This window comes from Lathyrus oleraceus, chromosome 5, assembly GCF_024323335.1.
Source record: "Lathyrus oleraceus cultivar Zhongwan6 chromosome 5, CAAS_Psat_ZW6_1.0, whole genome shotgun sequence".
In the NCBI taxonomy this organism is placed as follows: Eukaryota; Viridiplantae; Streptophyta; class Magnoliopsida; order Fabales; family Fabaceae; genus Lathyrus; species Lathyrus oleraceus.
This window is the reverse complement of record NC_066583.1, coordinates 639,314,315-639,328,304: the sequence shown is the minus strand read 5'-3', so window position 1 is coordinate 639,328,304 and position 13,990 is coordinate 639,314,315. Positions and strand designations below refer to the sequence as shown.

General features: G+C 33.3%; 2 protein-coding genes and 1 long non-coding RNA gene across 4 annotated transcripts; 2 read left to right on the top strand and 1 right to left on the bottom strand.

Moving 5' to 3' along the window:
- Positions 1–2,465: 2,465 nt before the first annotated feature.
- On the top strand, positions 2,466–6,201 carry LOC127087524 (cyclin-A2-4). 2 transcript variants are annotated; one of them, XM_051028414.1, is made up of 12 exons: positions 2,466–2,622; positions 3,178–3,494; positions 3,647–3,869; positions 3,987–4,138; positions 4,316–4,408; positions 4,558–4,691; positions 4,840–4,915; positions 5,100–5,176; positions 5,276–5,306; positions 5,414–5,563; positions 5,644–5,778; positions 5,870–6,201. In XM_051028414.1, the coding sequence occupies exons 2-12, from the start codon at positions 3,228–3,230 to the stop codon at positions 5,927–5,929; spliced, it is 1,398 nt and encodes a 465-aa protein (XP_050884371.1). In that variant the 5' UTR covers positions 2,466–2,622; positions 3,178–3,227; the 3' UTR covers positions 5,930–6,201. The 2 variants fall into 2 exon arrangements, with proteins under 2 accessions (XP_050884371.1, XP_050884370.1); XM_051028413.1 differs by having other exon boundaries at positions 5,273–5,306.
- A 2,079-nt stretch (positions 6,202–8,280) lies between these two features.
- Positions 8,281–11,566, top strand: LOC127087522 (D-glycerate 3-kinase, chloroplastic). The gene is made up of 12 exons (XM_051028412.1): positions 8,281–8,784; positions 9,369–9,742; positions 9,833–9,912; positions 9,975–10,026; positions 10,133–10,174; positions 10,261–10,339; positions 10,416–10,447; positions 10,531–10,599; positions 10,703–10,777; positions 10,872–10,988; positions 11,087–11,137; positions 11,246–11,566. Exons 1-12 carry the CDS (start codon positions 8,580–8,582, stop codon positions 11,387–11,389), a joined length of 1,320 nt encoding a protein of 439 aa, XP_050884369.1. The 5' UTR covers positions 8,281–8,579; the 3' UTR covers positions 11,390–11,566.
- Positions 11,567–11,591: 25 nt separating this feature from the next.
- On the bottom strand, positions 11,592–12,758 carry LOC127087523 (uncharacterized). The gene is made up of 3 exons (XR_007789981.1): positions 12,744–12,758; positions 11,926–12,488; positions 11,592–11,845 (listed from the first exon to the last, which is right to left on the bottom strand). It is a non-coding gene; the product is annotated as an uncharacterized LOC127087523 (long non-coding RNA).
- Between the last annotated feature and the right edge of the window lie 1,232 nt (positions 12,759–13,990).

Here is a 13,990-nt window from a genome sequence, read left to right as displayed (position 1 = left end):
TATTTAAATTTGAGGATAAATTTTTATTTAAGCGGGGGGGGGGGGGGGGGGGGGGATGTAATACCCTGTATTTCCTTAAATACTTAAATGGATGAGAGAAAATATACCTGATTTTCGAAGAGATGAAAATCAAAAGGTTGACCACTAGAGACTACGGGTTCCCATCCACGGTAGTTAGGGAAAAACCTATCTGAGGAGTTAAAGTTCTTAACAAACCTAAGGAGAGGACCCATGAATTCAAATGCATCACCAAAAATAAAATAAGGAATCAAAGCATCAGAATACCACAACCTTCAGATGTTTTCCACCCGAGGAGGCTCCGGAACGTAAGATCTATCATCAACCAAGAATGGTTCATTAATTTGAGCCGCAAAAGGTGAACGATGCAAACTAGAGAAGTTAAGCGCCATTAATCGTGAAAGGAAAAAGAGGAGCGAAAATGCAGAAGGAAAAACTGGAAATAGCATTCACCTAAGATTGTTGAGATCGCCGTAAGAAAGAAAATTGGTAGAGAGGAGAAGAGCTCAAATAGAAAGGTGACGAGAGTTTCTCCCAGAAATATGGACATATGACATGTTTGGAGACAACAAGGAGCCTCAAAGCGAGGAAAACGATGATTAAATCAAAACAAAGCATCAACATCTGGTTTAGTGGCTAGTTAATGACCTTGGAAGCCGTGACAATAATGTGCTGACGTTGCACGTTTCAAGGATGTAACATTTGGAAAGAAAGTTAGTCATAACGACTAACAACAAACATGATAGAAGTGACATGGCACATAATGTTAATAGTGATAGAGTAGTTACAAACAATGCCAGTTTTTCTCCTTTCAGATGTAGGTCGACAATGACATTTTTTAGGGGGCATATGTTACACTTGGATGTTTAGATACTAGAAAGTCAACAAAGAATGTCAATGAAAAGATGTTGTCATAAATAATGAAGCATATTCATAAATATGTGAGAACATTAATGAAAAATTCTTTAAAGAAACATTAATGGCAGGTGGTCGACATACCAACTACGAAGGGTCGACCAAAGTCGTCTATACAGCTAAACATGGTTTGGAGGACTCTCAGGGAGAAATCCCCAAGACCCAGTGTTGGAAAAGATGTTTAGAATCTCGAAAGGGATAATCAACAAGAGCCTTCATTCGACCAAAGGGATTGGTCGACCAAACAACATGGTATAAAAGACATGGTACGTTTATAAGTCTCGAAGCTTCGATGGGCATCTTCGATAACATATTGGAGCAGTTAGAGTCGGGAGGACGTAAAGACGTGAAAGAAGTGGAAAAACAATTACCACTTAACATGGGTTACAAGAAGATGACATCTTGGAAGACACATAAGTGCACTAGGGGGAACTTGAAGAACTGAACGTGAAGCAAACTCAACGAGCCCCCTAGTGGTCATAACCGTTGTCGATGATTATCTTGTAAATAGAATAAATAGCAAACTCATACATTGGATCAAGGGTCGCAAAATTTCATACATACTCTCAATACCACTGGAGTATCCGAGTCATGGATCAAAACAGTTGAGCGATAAATATGTATGCGTCCGCGTCCATCCTTTTTTAATCTTTTTTGTCTCCTTAAACGAAACATATATATTTTTTTGCTTTATTTAACATTATTTTCTGCATTTCTACCTTATCATTTAAAGTTTGATAAGTTTTTAAAAAATTCTTCTAAACGGTATCTATATTACTAAAACAAAATAATACCAAAATATGAATAAGTAGGTTATGTGAACAAATGCGATAAATTGAATAAGAAGAGAAATTTATCATGTGAGTTTAAAATAAAAATAAAAACATATTTGGTATAATGAAAATTTCTCTAACATGAATATGATATTTGAGAATCCTCAAACATACTAAAAACAATTTTACCTTTATAAAATTACTTTTACTTTTTATAAAAACATAGTCAAACATGGAGGATAGATAAAACTCTAGATCTCATGAGCCACATTTTAGCACATTCATTGGTACATCATCTTTTATATTATTACTATTAGTAGTGTTAGGAAGAGGCTATTCACTTTATGATTCATTTATTAATTTCATTCACGTGAGTCTCACTCATCACCTTGAAAACTAGACACCAGTACAATAAATTTCAACCAAGTGTATCCAAAGTGTAAGAGGAGAAATGTACTAACTCTTGGAGAGAAAAAAATTGTCAGAAAGTGTTGGAAAAGAAATGTTTCCAAATTAACTTGAGAAATTTATACATATAAATAAAATAAAATATATATTTTTATTAATTACTAGTATATTATTGATGTATTTACCAATATCATAAACATATAAAATCAGTTACTTTGAAACTGACATAAGCTCAGAAACCCTTTAATTTAATTTTATTGATTCAACTTAAAAAAAGCTAACTGAAAAAGTCTAGTCAAACAATTATTATTTTTTATTTACTTTAATATATTTAATTTTGTCTTTTTTCTCACGTAGTAGATTTTAAACCAAATCACTATCCCGCTTTCAATTCTCTTCTCTTCATAGCTGTTTTCAACAAAAACTCTTTCTTTTTTTTCTTTCTCTATGTGACCTTTTGTCTCCCTTCCAATGGAGCTGGTGGTGGAGCTTGCAGCATAAACCCCAGGTCTTTTTTCTTCTTCTTCATTACAAAGTTTGAATCTTTGATGTACATTTTAAAATGGGTCATGTTTATTTATTAGGGTCTGTGTTAAAATGAGCTTAAAATTATATAAAGGGGATAAAGTTTGAATCTTTGATGTACATTTTAAAATGGGTAGCTTGGAAAACATTTATAGGAACATAACATTTTTGTGTTTTGATGAAATGGAGAGACCATATATGTCTTTTGTGCTGTCTTTATTTTATTGTTATTAATTGGTTAGGTGTGTTCTTTCCTAATTTCACATCGAAACATTTGTTGTTTCTGTTTAAGATTTGGAAATGGATTCTCTACCTTCCAAATTTGGTGTTTTTGATCACTTTAGAGTGTATTTAGGAGACAAATTGGTGACTTTGTTGATTGCATGCTATGTTATTTTGAATTAACTTATTGTCGAATCCAAAGTTTTCTGTTCTTCTCTATGCATTTGATAACATGGTTCTGTATTGAGATTGCGGATAAGTGAGCTGTTTATTACTTTCACAAGTGTTTGAACTGGATTTTTTTATTTTGTTGCAGAATTCACTAATCAAGATTTAGTATCCGGAGTTCTTTTGGATCTTGTAGAGATGAGGAAGAGTGGCATTTTGAAAGCTGGAGAAGTTCCAAGTCGATTGACTCGTGCTCGAGCGGCTGCTTTAAGTGCCACTGGACAGTTGCCACCATTGAAGAAGGTAGCAGAAGAAAGTCAGAAGAATCCTCTAAGAGCCAATTCAAAAAGAGCAGTTTCCGATGATACGTATCTTCCGCATAAGAAGAGGGCAATTCTTCACGATGTCACTAACATTCGCTGTGAGAAAACTTATCGGAGCGGTTTAAATCCAACTGAAAATCAGGTTCTTATTTCAACCTGTATAATGGTTCTTATTTTGGTATTGAAATATATTGATGGATTCATATTTCAATAGTCGATAGGATAGGTACTTTTCCCCCTTTCAGTACTAATGAAGATTCTTAAATTTTACCCTGTGACATTTGTGTCTGCTAGGCTAAGAAAAGAAAGCTGACTAAACCCGCTCAACCCGATGACTCAAAACCGGTGAAATTATCAGAAATGCGGCTTAGATCATCAGAAGATGTCATGTGTTCTGTTAAGTTGGAAGACAATGAACCAATTAGGCTGACTGCCAATCATTGTGGTACAAATAACAATCTGCTTCACAGTCAGACGTCTCGAGTAGATTCTCAGCTTTCGGTTTCTGAAAAGAAAGGTTTTTCCTCTATTTTTGTATTGCATGGTTTGTGCATTGCTTTAGTACCACCATAGAATAAATAGATAACTTTTTAGTTTGTTGATGTAACTTACTTGTGATTATTTTTGGTCTTAGCTTCACAAACTGTTGCAGACAAAGGTAACATTTCTGAACTTTTGGATGTGTCAAAGCATCCGGATGTTGCTGACATAGATGCTGATTTTGAAGATCCTCAACTTTGCAGCCTCTATGCTGCTGATATATACGATCACATGCGTGTTGCTGAGGTTTGTCCCGTTAATGCCGGTCATTGTTGTCTAGGCACATAATTTGTTAACATTATAAATGTTCGTTAATTAATTGGTAAAACAAATATTCCACTTGAGCATGTTTTTGATACTTAACCCTTTTGACAACCGTTTCTCTTTGATTTTTCTTTTTTTATCAAACATTTCATTTTTCAGCTGTCGAGAAGGCCTAATCCTAACTTAATGGAAACAGTACAGCGAGATATCACTCCAAGCATGCGTGGGATACTTGTTGATTGGCTTGTAGAGGTTTGCGTTATTCCACTTTCCAATATTGACTTATACTAAAGTTGTTGATTTTAAAGTTTAGTAGATATATACTATAATATAACCTAGATATGTATTATATCAAATATGATTACTGCATTGAATTCCCTTGTGTTGAGCTTTATTTGCAGGTTTCCGAGGGATACAAATTGCAAGCAAACACTCTTTACCTTGCTGTATATGTCATGGATTGGTTTCTCTCAAAAAGTTTCATCGAAAGACATAAACTTCAGTTGCTCGGCATCACTTGCATGCTAATAGCCTCGTAAGTTCTCGAATTCAAGGAACTCAAACCTCTTGTATTTCATGACTTAGTTGGCATGTGATAGCAAGCAAATCATATTTCTTATTATTATATGCGTGAGTGTTTGAAATCCAAACTTGACAATGTCTTCTTTCATATGTGATTGAAGAAAGTACGAAGAAATTAACGCCCCCCATGTTGAAGACTTCTGCTTCATCACAGACAACACATACACAAAAGAGCAGGTATATTCGTCTTACTCTTCCCACAATGAATGCTTAATATTTAAATATCAAGGAAAACATACATCAAAACCCCTGAAGCACTAGTATGCAGTATTTGGCAAAGTACTAGTACTGGTACAATTACGGTACACGTATGGTATGTACCGAGTCCTTACTCTTAACAGAATATACGGTATATTGACAGGTACTACAGATGGAGTCTCTAGTGTTGAAGTCCCTTGCATATCAACTATTTGCTCCTACTACAAAAACTTTTCTCAGGTACTTCTTCACCTTTACTCTATCATTCACCAGAACAAAAACACGTGTAATTTGGAGTTCCTGTTGCATCATCTTAACACATTCTTGGTTTCATAGGAGATTTCTTCGAGCGGCACAAGCTTGTTACAAGGTGAAAAGATTGATCTTAGGGAAATGCTGCTTAATCCAAGACATGTCAGATTTGTATTGAGTATTACTATTACTAATCACTTGTCAATGAATAAATAAAACTTACAGAGACCAAGCATTGAGTTGGAGTACTTGGCGAATTACCTGGCAGAACTAACATTGATGAGCTATGGTTTCTTAAATTTCCTTCCTTCAATGATTGCTGCATCTGCCGTGTTTCTCGCACGATGGACATTAGATCAGTCAAACCACCCATGGGTTAGTTAGTGTTTCTCTTTCATACGAAGTTACACAACAAAGGAAACATCCTTCAATGCCGTTACTATTATCTTTTGCAGAATCCAACTCTCGAACACTATGCTTCTTACGAAGCATCGGATTTGAAAGACGCGGTTCTTGCATTACAAGATCTACAACTGAATAGCAATGACTGTCCTTTAACCTCAATCCGCACCAAGTACACACAAGACAAGGTATGTCAGAAAGAGAGGTTTATGTTTTGAAGTCTATTTTGTGACATGATTTTACATGATGAAACATAATGAGAATCTTCTGTTTTTGCAGCTCAAATGTGTAGCAACTTTGTCTTCGCCGAAATTGCTTGAAACAATGTTTTCAAGATGAAGATGATGGACAAATGATGAATGCAAGGGACCCTTAATTTGTAACATTTTAGATGATAAAGTTGTACTTTTGTCACAAAAAGGAGACATGTTCTGGTTTTATGTTTCAAAACAGCTCATCATGTATTATTTTTTTGTATATACATTTAATCACTATTTTGGTTACTTCTACTTCGTCTTTATGAACAATGGAGATGAAGAATGTTGTCTTGAATTCGGATGGTTGGTTGTTTGTTACTGTGATATGAGATTGCTTAAGACTAATTAAGTACATTTTTCCTGGAAGTTTATAACTTATTCAAATGAAGAAAGCAAATTCTAACAAATCAAGATTGTATAATTACAATTTCTTTTTAGTTTCGATGAATTTAGATATTATTCAATGGTCCTGCAATTTACTTTTTAATACTTTTTTTTATCAATTTAAATATTTTTTTAACATTTTATGAATATAACTATTTTAAACATATATTAAACTTGACTATTTGTAATAAAATTAATGTTAGTTTAATCACGTGTTATTGTCCATTAAGATAATCTAGTTAGTAGTTATGCAAAGTATTAAATATATAGAATATGTCAGACCTGTAGGATCTATAACCTAACTTATTTAAGGATAAATCAGATCTATTTAATAATAAAAAAATTAAACTTAAATTTTTTTAAAAATTTATTTAATTAAATTGATCAGATTTAAGTTATTAAAAAACTTACAAAGTTAGATTTATATTTTTATATATATTAAAGATAATTTAAATAGTCTTGATCTATATATATGAATATATATTAAAACAAAAAATTATATATATATATATATACATATATATATATATATATATATATATATATATATATATATATATATATATATATATATGACGTATAAGACTTAAATAATATGAATTAATTGAAAACTTTAATAAAAAATTGACTTTTAAATAAACTTTCCGATTAGATTAAACTTTTAAAAAAATTGATCTGATAAAAAAAGAATCTATAATAACTAACTAACCTTTTTTCACCCCTAAATACATGAGCACAAATTTCAATCAGCAACATCTCACTTATTCATCTATAAATAATAAAATTCATCCTTTAAACTTCTTGATAAATAAAAATAAAAAATAAATAAAGTGCTATTTGCTTATCCTATTCAATAAATAATATCCCCAATTAAATGTTAAATAAAATATAATATCCTAGTAACAAAAAAATAAATATAATATCTTAAATATTAATTAAATACTAAATATGTTTAATATGATGTTGTTATTTTACTAAAAACTATTATAACTTTTTTTATAATATATCTGTATTATTATTTCTGATTATTATAGTTAAAAAAATATATTAGTCTCACTTTAAAAAATGCAAATCAATCTAATTTTTTTAAAAAAAGAAATCAATATGGGATCAAATTTTACATATATAACCCATCATCAATAGGATAAATACAACAATAAGATAGAGACTACACATAGGATGAGAGTGTTTCAAAAGATAAAACCTAAATTTAATTATAATTGGTAATTGGTAGTAACTTGAGCAGAGTTATAAATTTAGTGTTTTACTCTAAAATAAATATAATTAATTTTCGTATTTGTTGTTCTAATCTCCGAAAAAAGAGATTAGTCAAGAAGAAATAGATTGAGATTAAGAACATCATTTCCACTTTCCACCATATCATATAATCATGAATCATGGTAATTTCCTTTTTGTGTTAGTGTGCATTTTCTTTTGTTGGCCGTCGTGTTTTTTTTTTTAATTATTATTATTTGAAAATTCCATTACATATATTTTGTCATTTAATAAAACTGTTTTATCAATGTTGTGTTGATTTTAAGAATTGTTTCTGTAAGAGATAACAATTCTGTTCTCATGTATTTTGCGTCTTTCTTCTCTATTCTGCTTGTGCCCTAATTTAGAACTTATAATGAAATTCTCTTTGTTATTGAACAAAAACAATTTTTTATGTCCTTCTTTACTATAGATACTTTGAACTTTAATACAAGTTGTTAACAATATTTAACAAGATACAATAGAATAGAATCGCATACACTAATACAATACAATGTATAGATATAATAGACCTAAAGAAATAGATCAAGTTTAGAAGATTAATTTTGCTTTCTATTATATCGTCATGGATCATGGTAATTAAGATAATTTTGTTTTACATCAGATCATAAATTTTTATGATTTTGACCTAAACAAAATGAGATATGGACGTCCTTTTTATAAATGTTGCGTCGTAAAAATGAACCATCTTAATCTTTTTCTCTGATGTGATATTTTTTGACGCGGTTTTTCGCTCTAATTTATATATGGTTTTGATAGTTTAATTGATCTTGTTTGTTACATATAGCTTAGAACTTTGATAGAAGGTGTTACGTGAACCATATGAAAACAAAAGCTTACACTATTTAAGAAGATAGATTAGAATAGAATTGCATACACAAATACAATGTTTAGATAGATAGAATAGAATAATAGAATAGAATAGAATATAGTTGTACTATATTATTTTATTTTTTCTGGTGTAAATCACTGGTTTGGCCAAAGAACACGAGCCAAAGATTACGTGGCGGCTAAGATTTGTTTCTGACTTTTTGTTGCAAACTAGATAGATAGAGAAAAACAACACCACAACAATGGCTACTTTGAATGTTTTCTCTCAAACATTGCACCCTACTATTTCATCTTCTTTCTGTTCTTCTTCTTCTTCTTATTCAAATTCTAACTATGGTTCTTTCTGTCCAAATTCTAACACTTCTAAGTTTCATTTCTTTTCCAATTCTTCTTCCCTTTCTGCCCCTACCCTTTCTAACTCTTCTAAGACCCTTTTCACAAAGTCAGGTACTTTTTTCTCTAACTTTAACCAATTCATATTCTGTTATATTAACCAATTTGTATGTTTTGTATTGACCAATTTGTTACATGCATGTGTGAATGAAGCTATTTGTATATAAAGTTTGTTTGATGATTGATACATGTTATGTCACTCTATTCTGTCTTTGAGATGAGTTTTAGGCCTTCAAGTTGTTAGAAAACAATAGTAGATGCTTAGAAGAGTTACATTTTCAATAACATGGTGTGACACCGGTGATAGATCCTCGAGTTGCTCCGGTTCGTGCATACGAGAAAAAACATCGTGGGAGAGATCATCCCCTTAAGTGAATTTCAATTATCTAGTGGAATTAGTCTTTGCAGTTGCTTACCGAATCACGTTAGTTTACGCGAATCTTAGCTATATAGGATTCCTGATTAGTCATAGTTAGGATTATTAGCAAAGTGATTATGCTTGAGTGATTATCGAACTCTTGTTAAAGACGAATCGTTCGGTAAAACCCGAGTTTGAATTCTGGCTGGAATATTTTTTGTGCACAGAAATTACGAATCTCGTCTAAATCTTGAATTTACAGTTAAATTATTTTCTGCAGGTAGTGGAGGTTCATGGCTGCAAAGTAGTTCGGCATCTGTCAGCAACGAGCAAAAGAACGGTCCTGTCTATTCAGTATTTCCGTCATCGCCTGCTCAAGTTTCCTCTGTGCAAGACCTGTACAAATTTATTTGCTCAGGACCTTTGCTTGACAGAATTGGTTTGACGCCAGAGAACGTGGCCGAGTCTATAGATAAGTGGTTAACCTACGGGCGACAACTATGCAGACTGTTTCAGCTTAACGAATTGTTCTTGACCGAGCCTCAAAAAGTTAGGCTTTATCATTACTATATACCGGTCTTCCTCTGGTGCGAAAGTGAGATTGTTCAGCATCGGTCCAAATTCAAAGACGGAGAAGATATACCTCCTTTAGTGGTATTTATATTCGACTTCCTTCAACACGCCTCGGCGATTTTGTAAGAAAAAGAATTATTTAAAGGCCTTTTTTCATTTTGTATGACTCAGATTGGATTTAGTGCTCCTCAAGGCTGTGGAAAGACGACCCTCGTCTTTGCTCTCGACTATCTTTTCCAAATGATTGGCAGGTAAGCAATGGTGATATTGGTTTATCTTTTCCAAATCGCTGTTATATTGTTAAAACTTTCAGGAAGTCTGCAACAATATCGATAGATGATTTTTATTTGACGGCTGAAGGTCAGGTATATAGAATCCGTTTTCTAAGATGTTGTTTTTTATTTTTCGGTTAATACTCTCATGTTGTTCTTTTTCCTTTGGGGTGACAATCATATTGTGTTTGGATTGTAGAATAAACTAAGAGAAGCTAATCCAGGAAATGCACTTCTTGAGGTAATTAAACACGTATACGAGCCGTATAAAACCGAGTATAATCAAGGAATGTTATGATAATGATGACTAAAATATTTTTGTTGCAGTTTCGTGGAAATGCAGGAAGCCATGATCTTCCTATATCTGTTGAAACTCTGTCGGCTTTAACCAAAATGTCGAAAGAAGGTGGCTATTCGAACTCATTTTTTCCGTTTATTATATTGTATGTTACGTATAATTTATTGTTATTGAAAGTATCCAGGTATCAAGATGAAGTTACCAAGATATGATAAAGTAAGGAATAAAGTGCATATTTGGTCTATTTAATCTTCTTTTGAATTCGTAGTTGCTTATGGCGAATTGTCTGGTATTTGCAGTCTGCTTTCGGTGGGAGAGGTGACCGCGCTGATCCTTCAACATGGCCTGAAGTTGAAGGGCCACTTGAAGTAAGAAAATCTCTAATTCTAACTTTTGAGCTGCTTCTGATAGGTTTACCTCATGTGAAATAAGTGCTTATTCCTCCATTAACAAGCATATATGGACTTTTAGGTTGTGTTATTTGAAGGCTGGATGCTTGGTTTCAAGCCCGTTCCAGTTGATGCTGTAAAATCGGTTGATCCTCAGGTTAGTATTAGCAAAGTATCTGTTTGTTTCTTAATGTACACGTTAAGTTCACGATGCTGTTCTTGGAACATAATCGACCGTTCTTATTTTGCAGCTGGAAATAATAAATAAGAACCTCGAAGCTTATTATGATGCGTGGGACAAATATATAAAGTCATGGATAGTCATTAAGATTAAGGATCCAAGTTGTGTCTACCAGTGGCGCTTGCAGGTAGATTATTTCTACATCGTCTTTCAGAAACTATAACATTTGTGCTCAGAACGTGGTTGTAACATCAATGCACGCGTCGTGCTGTTAAATTTTTACAGGCTGAGATTGCGATGAGGGAGGCAGGAAATCCTGGAATGTCTGATGATGAGGTCTGTTATTTGCGCGATTATATGAAAATGTCTATTTAGTGTTTGCAATATGCGCGTTCGAATGAGTTTTAAGGTATGATTTTTTCGTGGTTTATGCCGTGTCTTCAGGTGAATGATTTTGTTTCGCGCTACCTGCCAGCATACAACGCGTACCTTCCTACACTTTACTCGCAGGGTCCGAATGGATCAGATCCTCAACATCTACTAACCATTGAAATTGATGAAAAGAGAAACCCGATCCTAGGTGTCTAGTTTAACTAGATGACGATAGGACAATGTTGGGTTTTTTCCATTCTTTGAGAGAATCGAGATGATCGTTCGGCACTCGTGGAGGAGACAAGTCAATGTATCAGCACTATTTTCTTTGAAATGTATAGAGGATATTCTTATCAGAACATAATAATAATAATAATAATGCCTATTCCATTCTGTTTTTTTTTTCTTAAGAAATAAATAGCTGTAGAAACTTTGATTTCTTGTTATTGATACACTAAGACGAAAAATCACGATAAATTCATCGATGTTTTCAAAGATGAATCTGTAATGGCTCCGAAAATCATCACTTCATACACGCAAAAACGCAATGAAACATAAACTTGGCATAGGTATCTTGGAGATCAAGCAATCTAGGGACAGCAACAGCAGGTGCGTCCACAGCAGCATCGGCAACTCTCGTTGCAGCAAAAGCAGCAACAGAGTGAATAGAAACTGAAACAAAGAGAAAAATTGGAAAACGAAAAAACAAAATAAAGAAAATTGGAATCTAAAAAATGTATACTAGTACATACAAAGCATATAGGATTCCTTTTTCTTCGCGGCGCGTGCGAACACTATCATTTTGTGCTGTCTTCTGTTGTTCTAGTGCAGACACCATTATCTTTTGGGAAGAGATGAACTTGAACTTGAATCTGATTCATATAGCAGCATTTGGCGTCATATATAAGGAGAAACACATAAAGTAGAATTAGTTAAAACACAAAAAAAATGACTTTTTTATTGGTTATATTGAAGATTAGATGAAGTGTGTGAACATACTATTTCTTTAGCTTTTGTAACCAATAATTTATTATGGTGGTTAGTAGAAAGGAATTAATTGAGTTCACTTGTTAGGATATTAATCTGTTAAAACCAATCACATGGGAGCTTTCAAAATCATTTATTGCCAAGAAACTCAACCACTTTTAATCAAATCTGGTTGAGTCAATAACAACTGCAACTTAAGCATAAGCTGTCAAATCTTATCCATCTTAGTCTTAACTTTTTAATACATATTTCATCTGTACCTAATTGCCTTGACTTCTTTCTGAACGTTAGATCAAGATCGGACGATCCGTGTTTCCCGATTGCGTGACTGCAAAGAATCTGAGTTAGGTTCAATTACCATGCTGCATTGATGAGTTTGATATAGAACAAGGGAATCAACATTTTCATTTCAACTAAAAAACGTAAGAAAATATAAATCACCATTTTCTCTTACAGTTTTTGAAATAAATCTAACATTAAAACATTGAAATAAATTTCTCTTTCTTGGTGCAACATAGCATAAAAAATTGAAAAGAGCAGGGAAATCATAATAACTATATAAGATAGTTTGCTAAAAGTTTACTTGCAAACATAAGTGTACTAGCTAAAAATGCAATAGGTGAAATCTCTTCTATTGTAGAGTTGTCAAAGATTTTTAGAGTTGTTGGGGTGTTAGAGCAAGTTCATTCAGGGAGGTGAGAAGCTTTCTATATTGGTGTTTTCAAGTGAATTTTTCATCTCCCCCTCAATTTTTGAGATATTTATTGTTGAAAATTATGAATAATAATTGCCATGTGTATGTTCCAATACGACAAAAATGAGCAATTGAGTTAATGACAATAAATGCATTGCAAATAGTCACACATAGAAAATGGAGCTAACATTAAAAGCATTTATAAAGACTTTGAAACATTAAACTCATTAAAGGAGGCAAAGGGGATAAGGTGCCACACGGACATATGTGGTGGTCCCAAGCACTATGCCACATGTCACATTCAAACAACCCATCGGGACTGGGTCCAAGGGTGTGGGCGTAGAGGCGCTAGTGGCAGCTTGTAGGCGGCACTTGAGCACATCCTCTTAAACATTCCAGACACACTTCCTTGCTTTCGAGTTCTTCACCTGTCTTGTGCAGACTCGATTAAAATGCTGAATTATCCTAGGTATTCTTGTTTTCCGACTCTAAGACATCAAAGAGAGTGCTTGAAATACTTTTAAGGAAAGTGACTTCGTTCACGATTCAACCTGGATCCATTTAATCTTGTCGAAATATCTAACAGTCTTAAAAGTATTTACACAATACATATTCTGAATATGCTGTCTGACCGTCTCTACGACCTCTATACGGATAATCCGTCTACAACCGGAATCTGGGAAACACTCGAATTCAAATTCAAGACCGAAGAGGAAAGTACGAAGAAGTTTTTAATTTCTAAATATTTTGATTTTAAATTTATAGACTGCAAGTCCATTCTTCCCCAAGTGCATGAGTTGCAAGTCCTCGTGAATAAAATAAAAGCGGTGAAAATAGACATCCCTGAGACCTTTCAAGTCGGTGCATTCATTGCAAAATTGTCATCTACGTGGAAAGACTATAGAAAGAAATTGTTGTACAGTTCTGAGGACTTCTATTTGGAGAAAATCCAGAAACATCTTCGAATCGAGGAGGAATCGAAGGAGAGGGAGAAATCATAATTTGCGGGTCTTTCTAAAGCCAATGTCGTGACCATCAAAGGAAAGAAGAAACATGATGGCATAAAGAGTCATCTTGGATCAAAAAAGGAGCATAAAAAGTTCAAGAATTCTGGCGCTCATAAGGCTCCGAAAAGC

What these genes read in the sequence shown, in the direction of transcription:
- LOC127087522 (XM_051028412.1), top strand. Translation starts at nt 8,580, where the DNA reads ATGGCTACTTTGAATGTTTTCTCTCAAACATTGCACCCTACTATTTCA. An exon ending in GACCCTTTTCACAAAGTCAG is followed by an intron (nt 8,785 to 9,368) that starts GTACTTTTTTCT and finishes TATTTTCTGCAG; the next exon opens with GTAGTGGAGGTTCATGGCTG. An exon ending in CAGGAAATGCACTTCTTGAG is followed by an intron (nt 10,175 to 10,260) that starts GTAATTAAACAC and finishes TTTTTGTTGCAG; the next exon opens with TTTCGTGGAAATGCAGGAAG.
- LOC127087524 (XM_051028413.1), top strand. Translation starts at nt 3,228, where the DNA reads ATGAGGAAGAGTGGCATTTTGAAAGCTGGAGAAGTTCCAAGTCGATTG. An exon ending in TAAATCCAACTGAAAATCAG is followed by an intron (nt 3,495 to 3,646) that starts GTTCTTATTTCA and finishes TGTGTCTGCTAG; the next exon opens with GCTAAGAAAAGAAAGCTGAC. An exon ending in ACTTGCATGCTAATAGCCTC is followed by an intron (nt 4,692 to 4,839) that starts GTAAGTTCTCGA and finishes ATGTGATTGAAG; the next exon opens with AAAGTACGAAGAAATTAACG.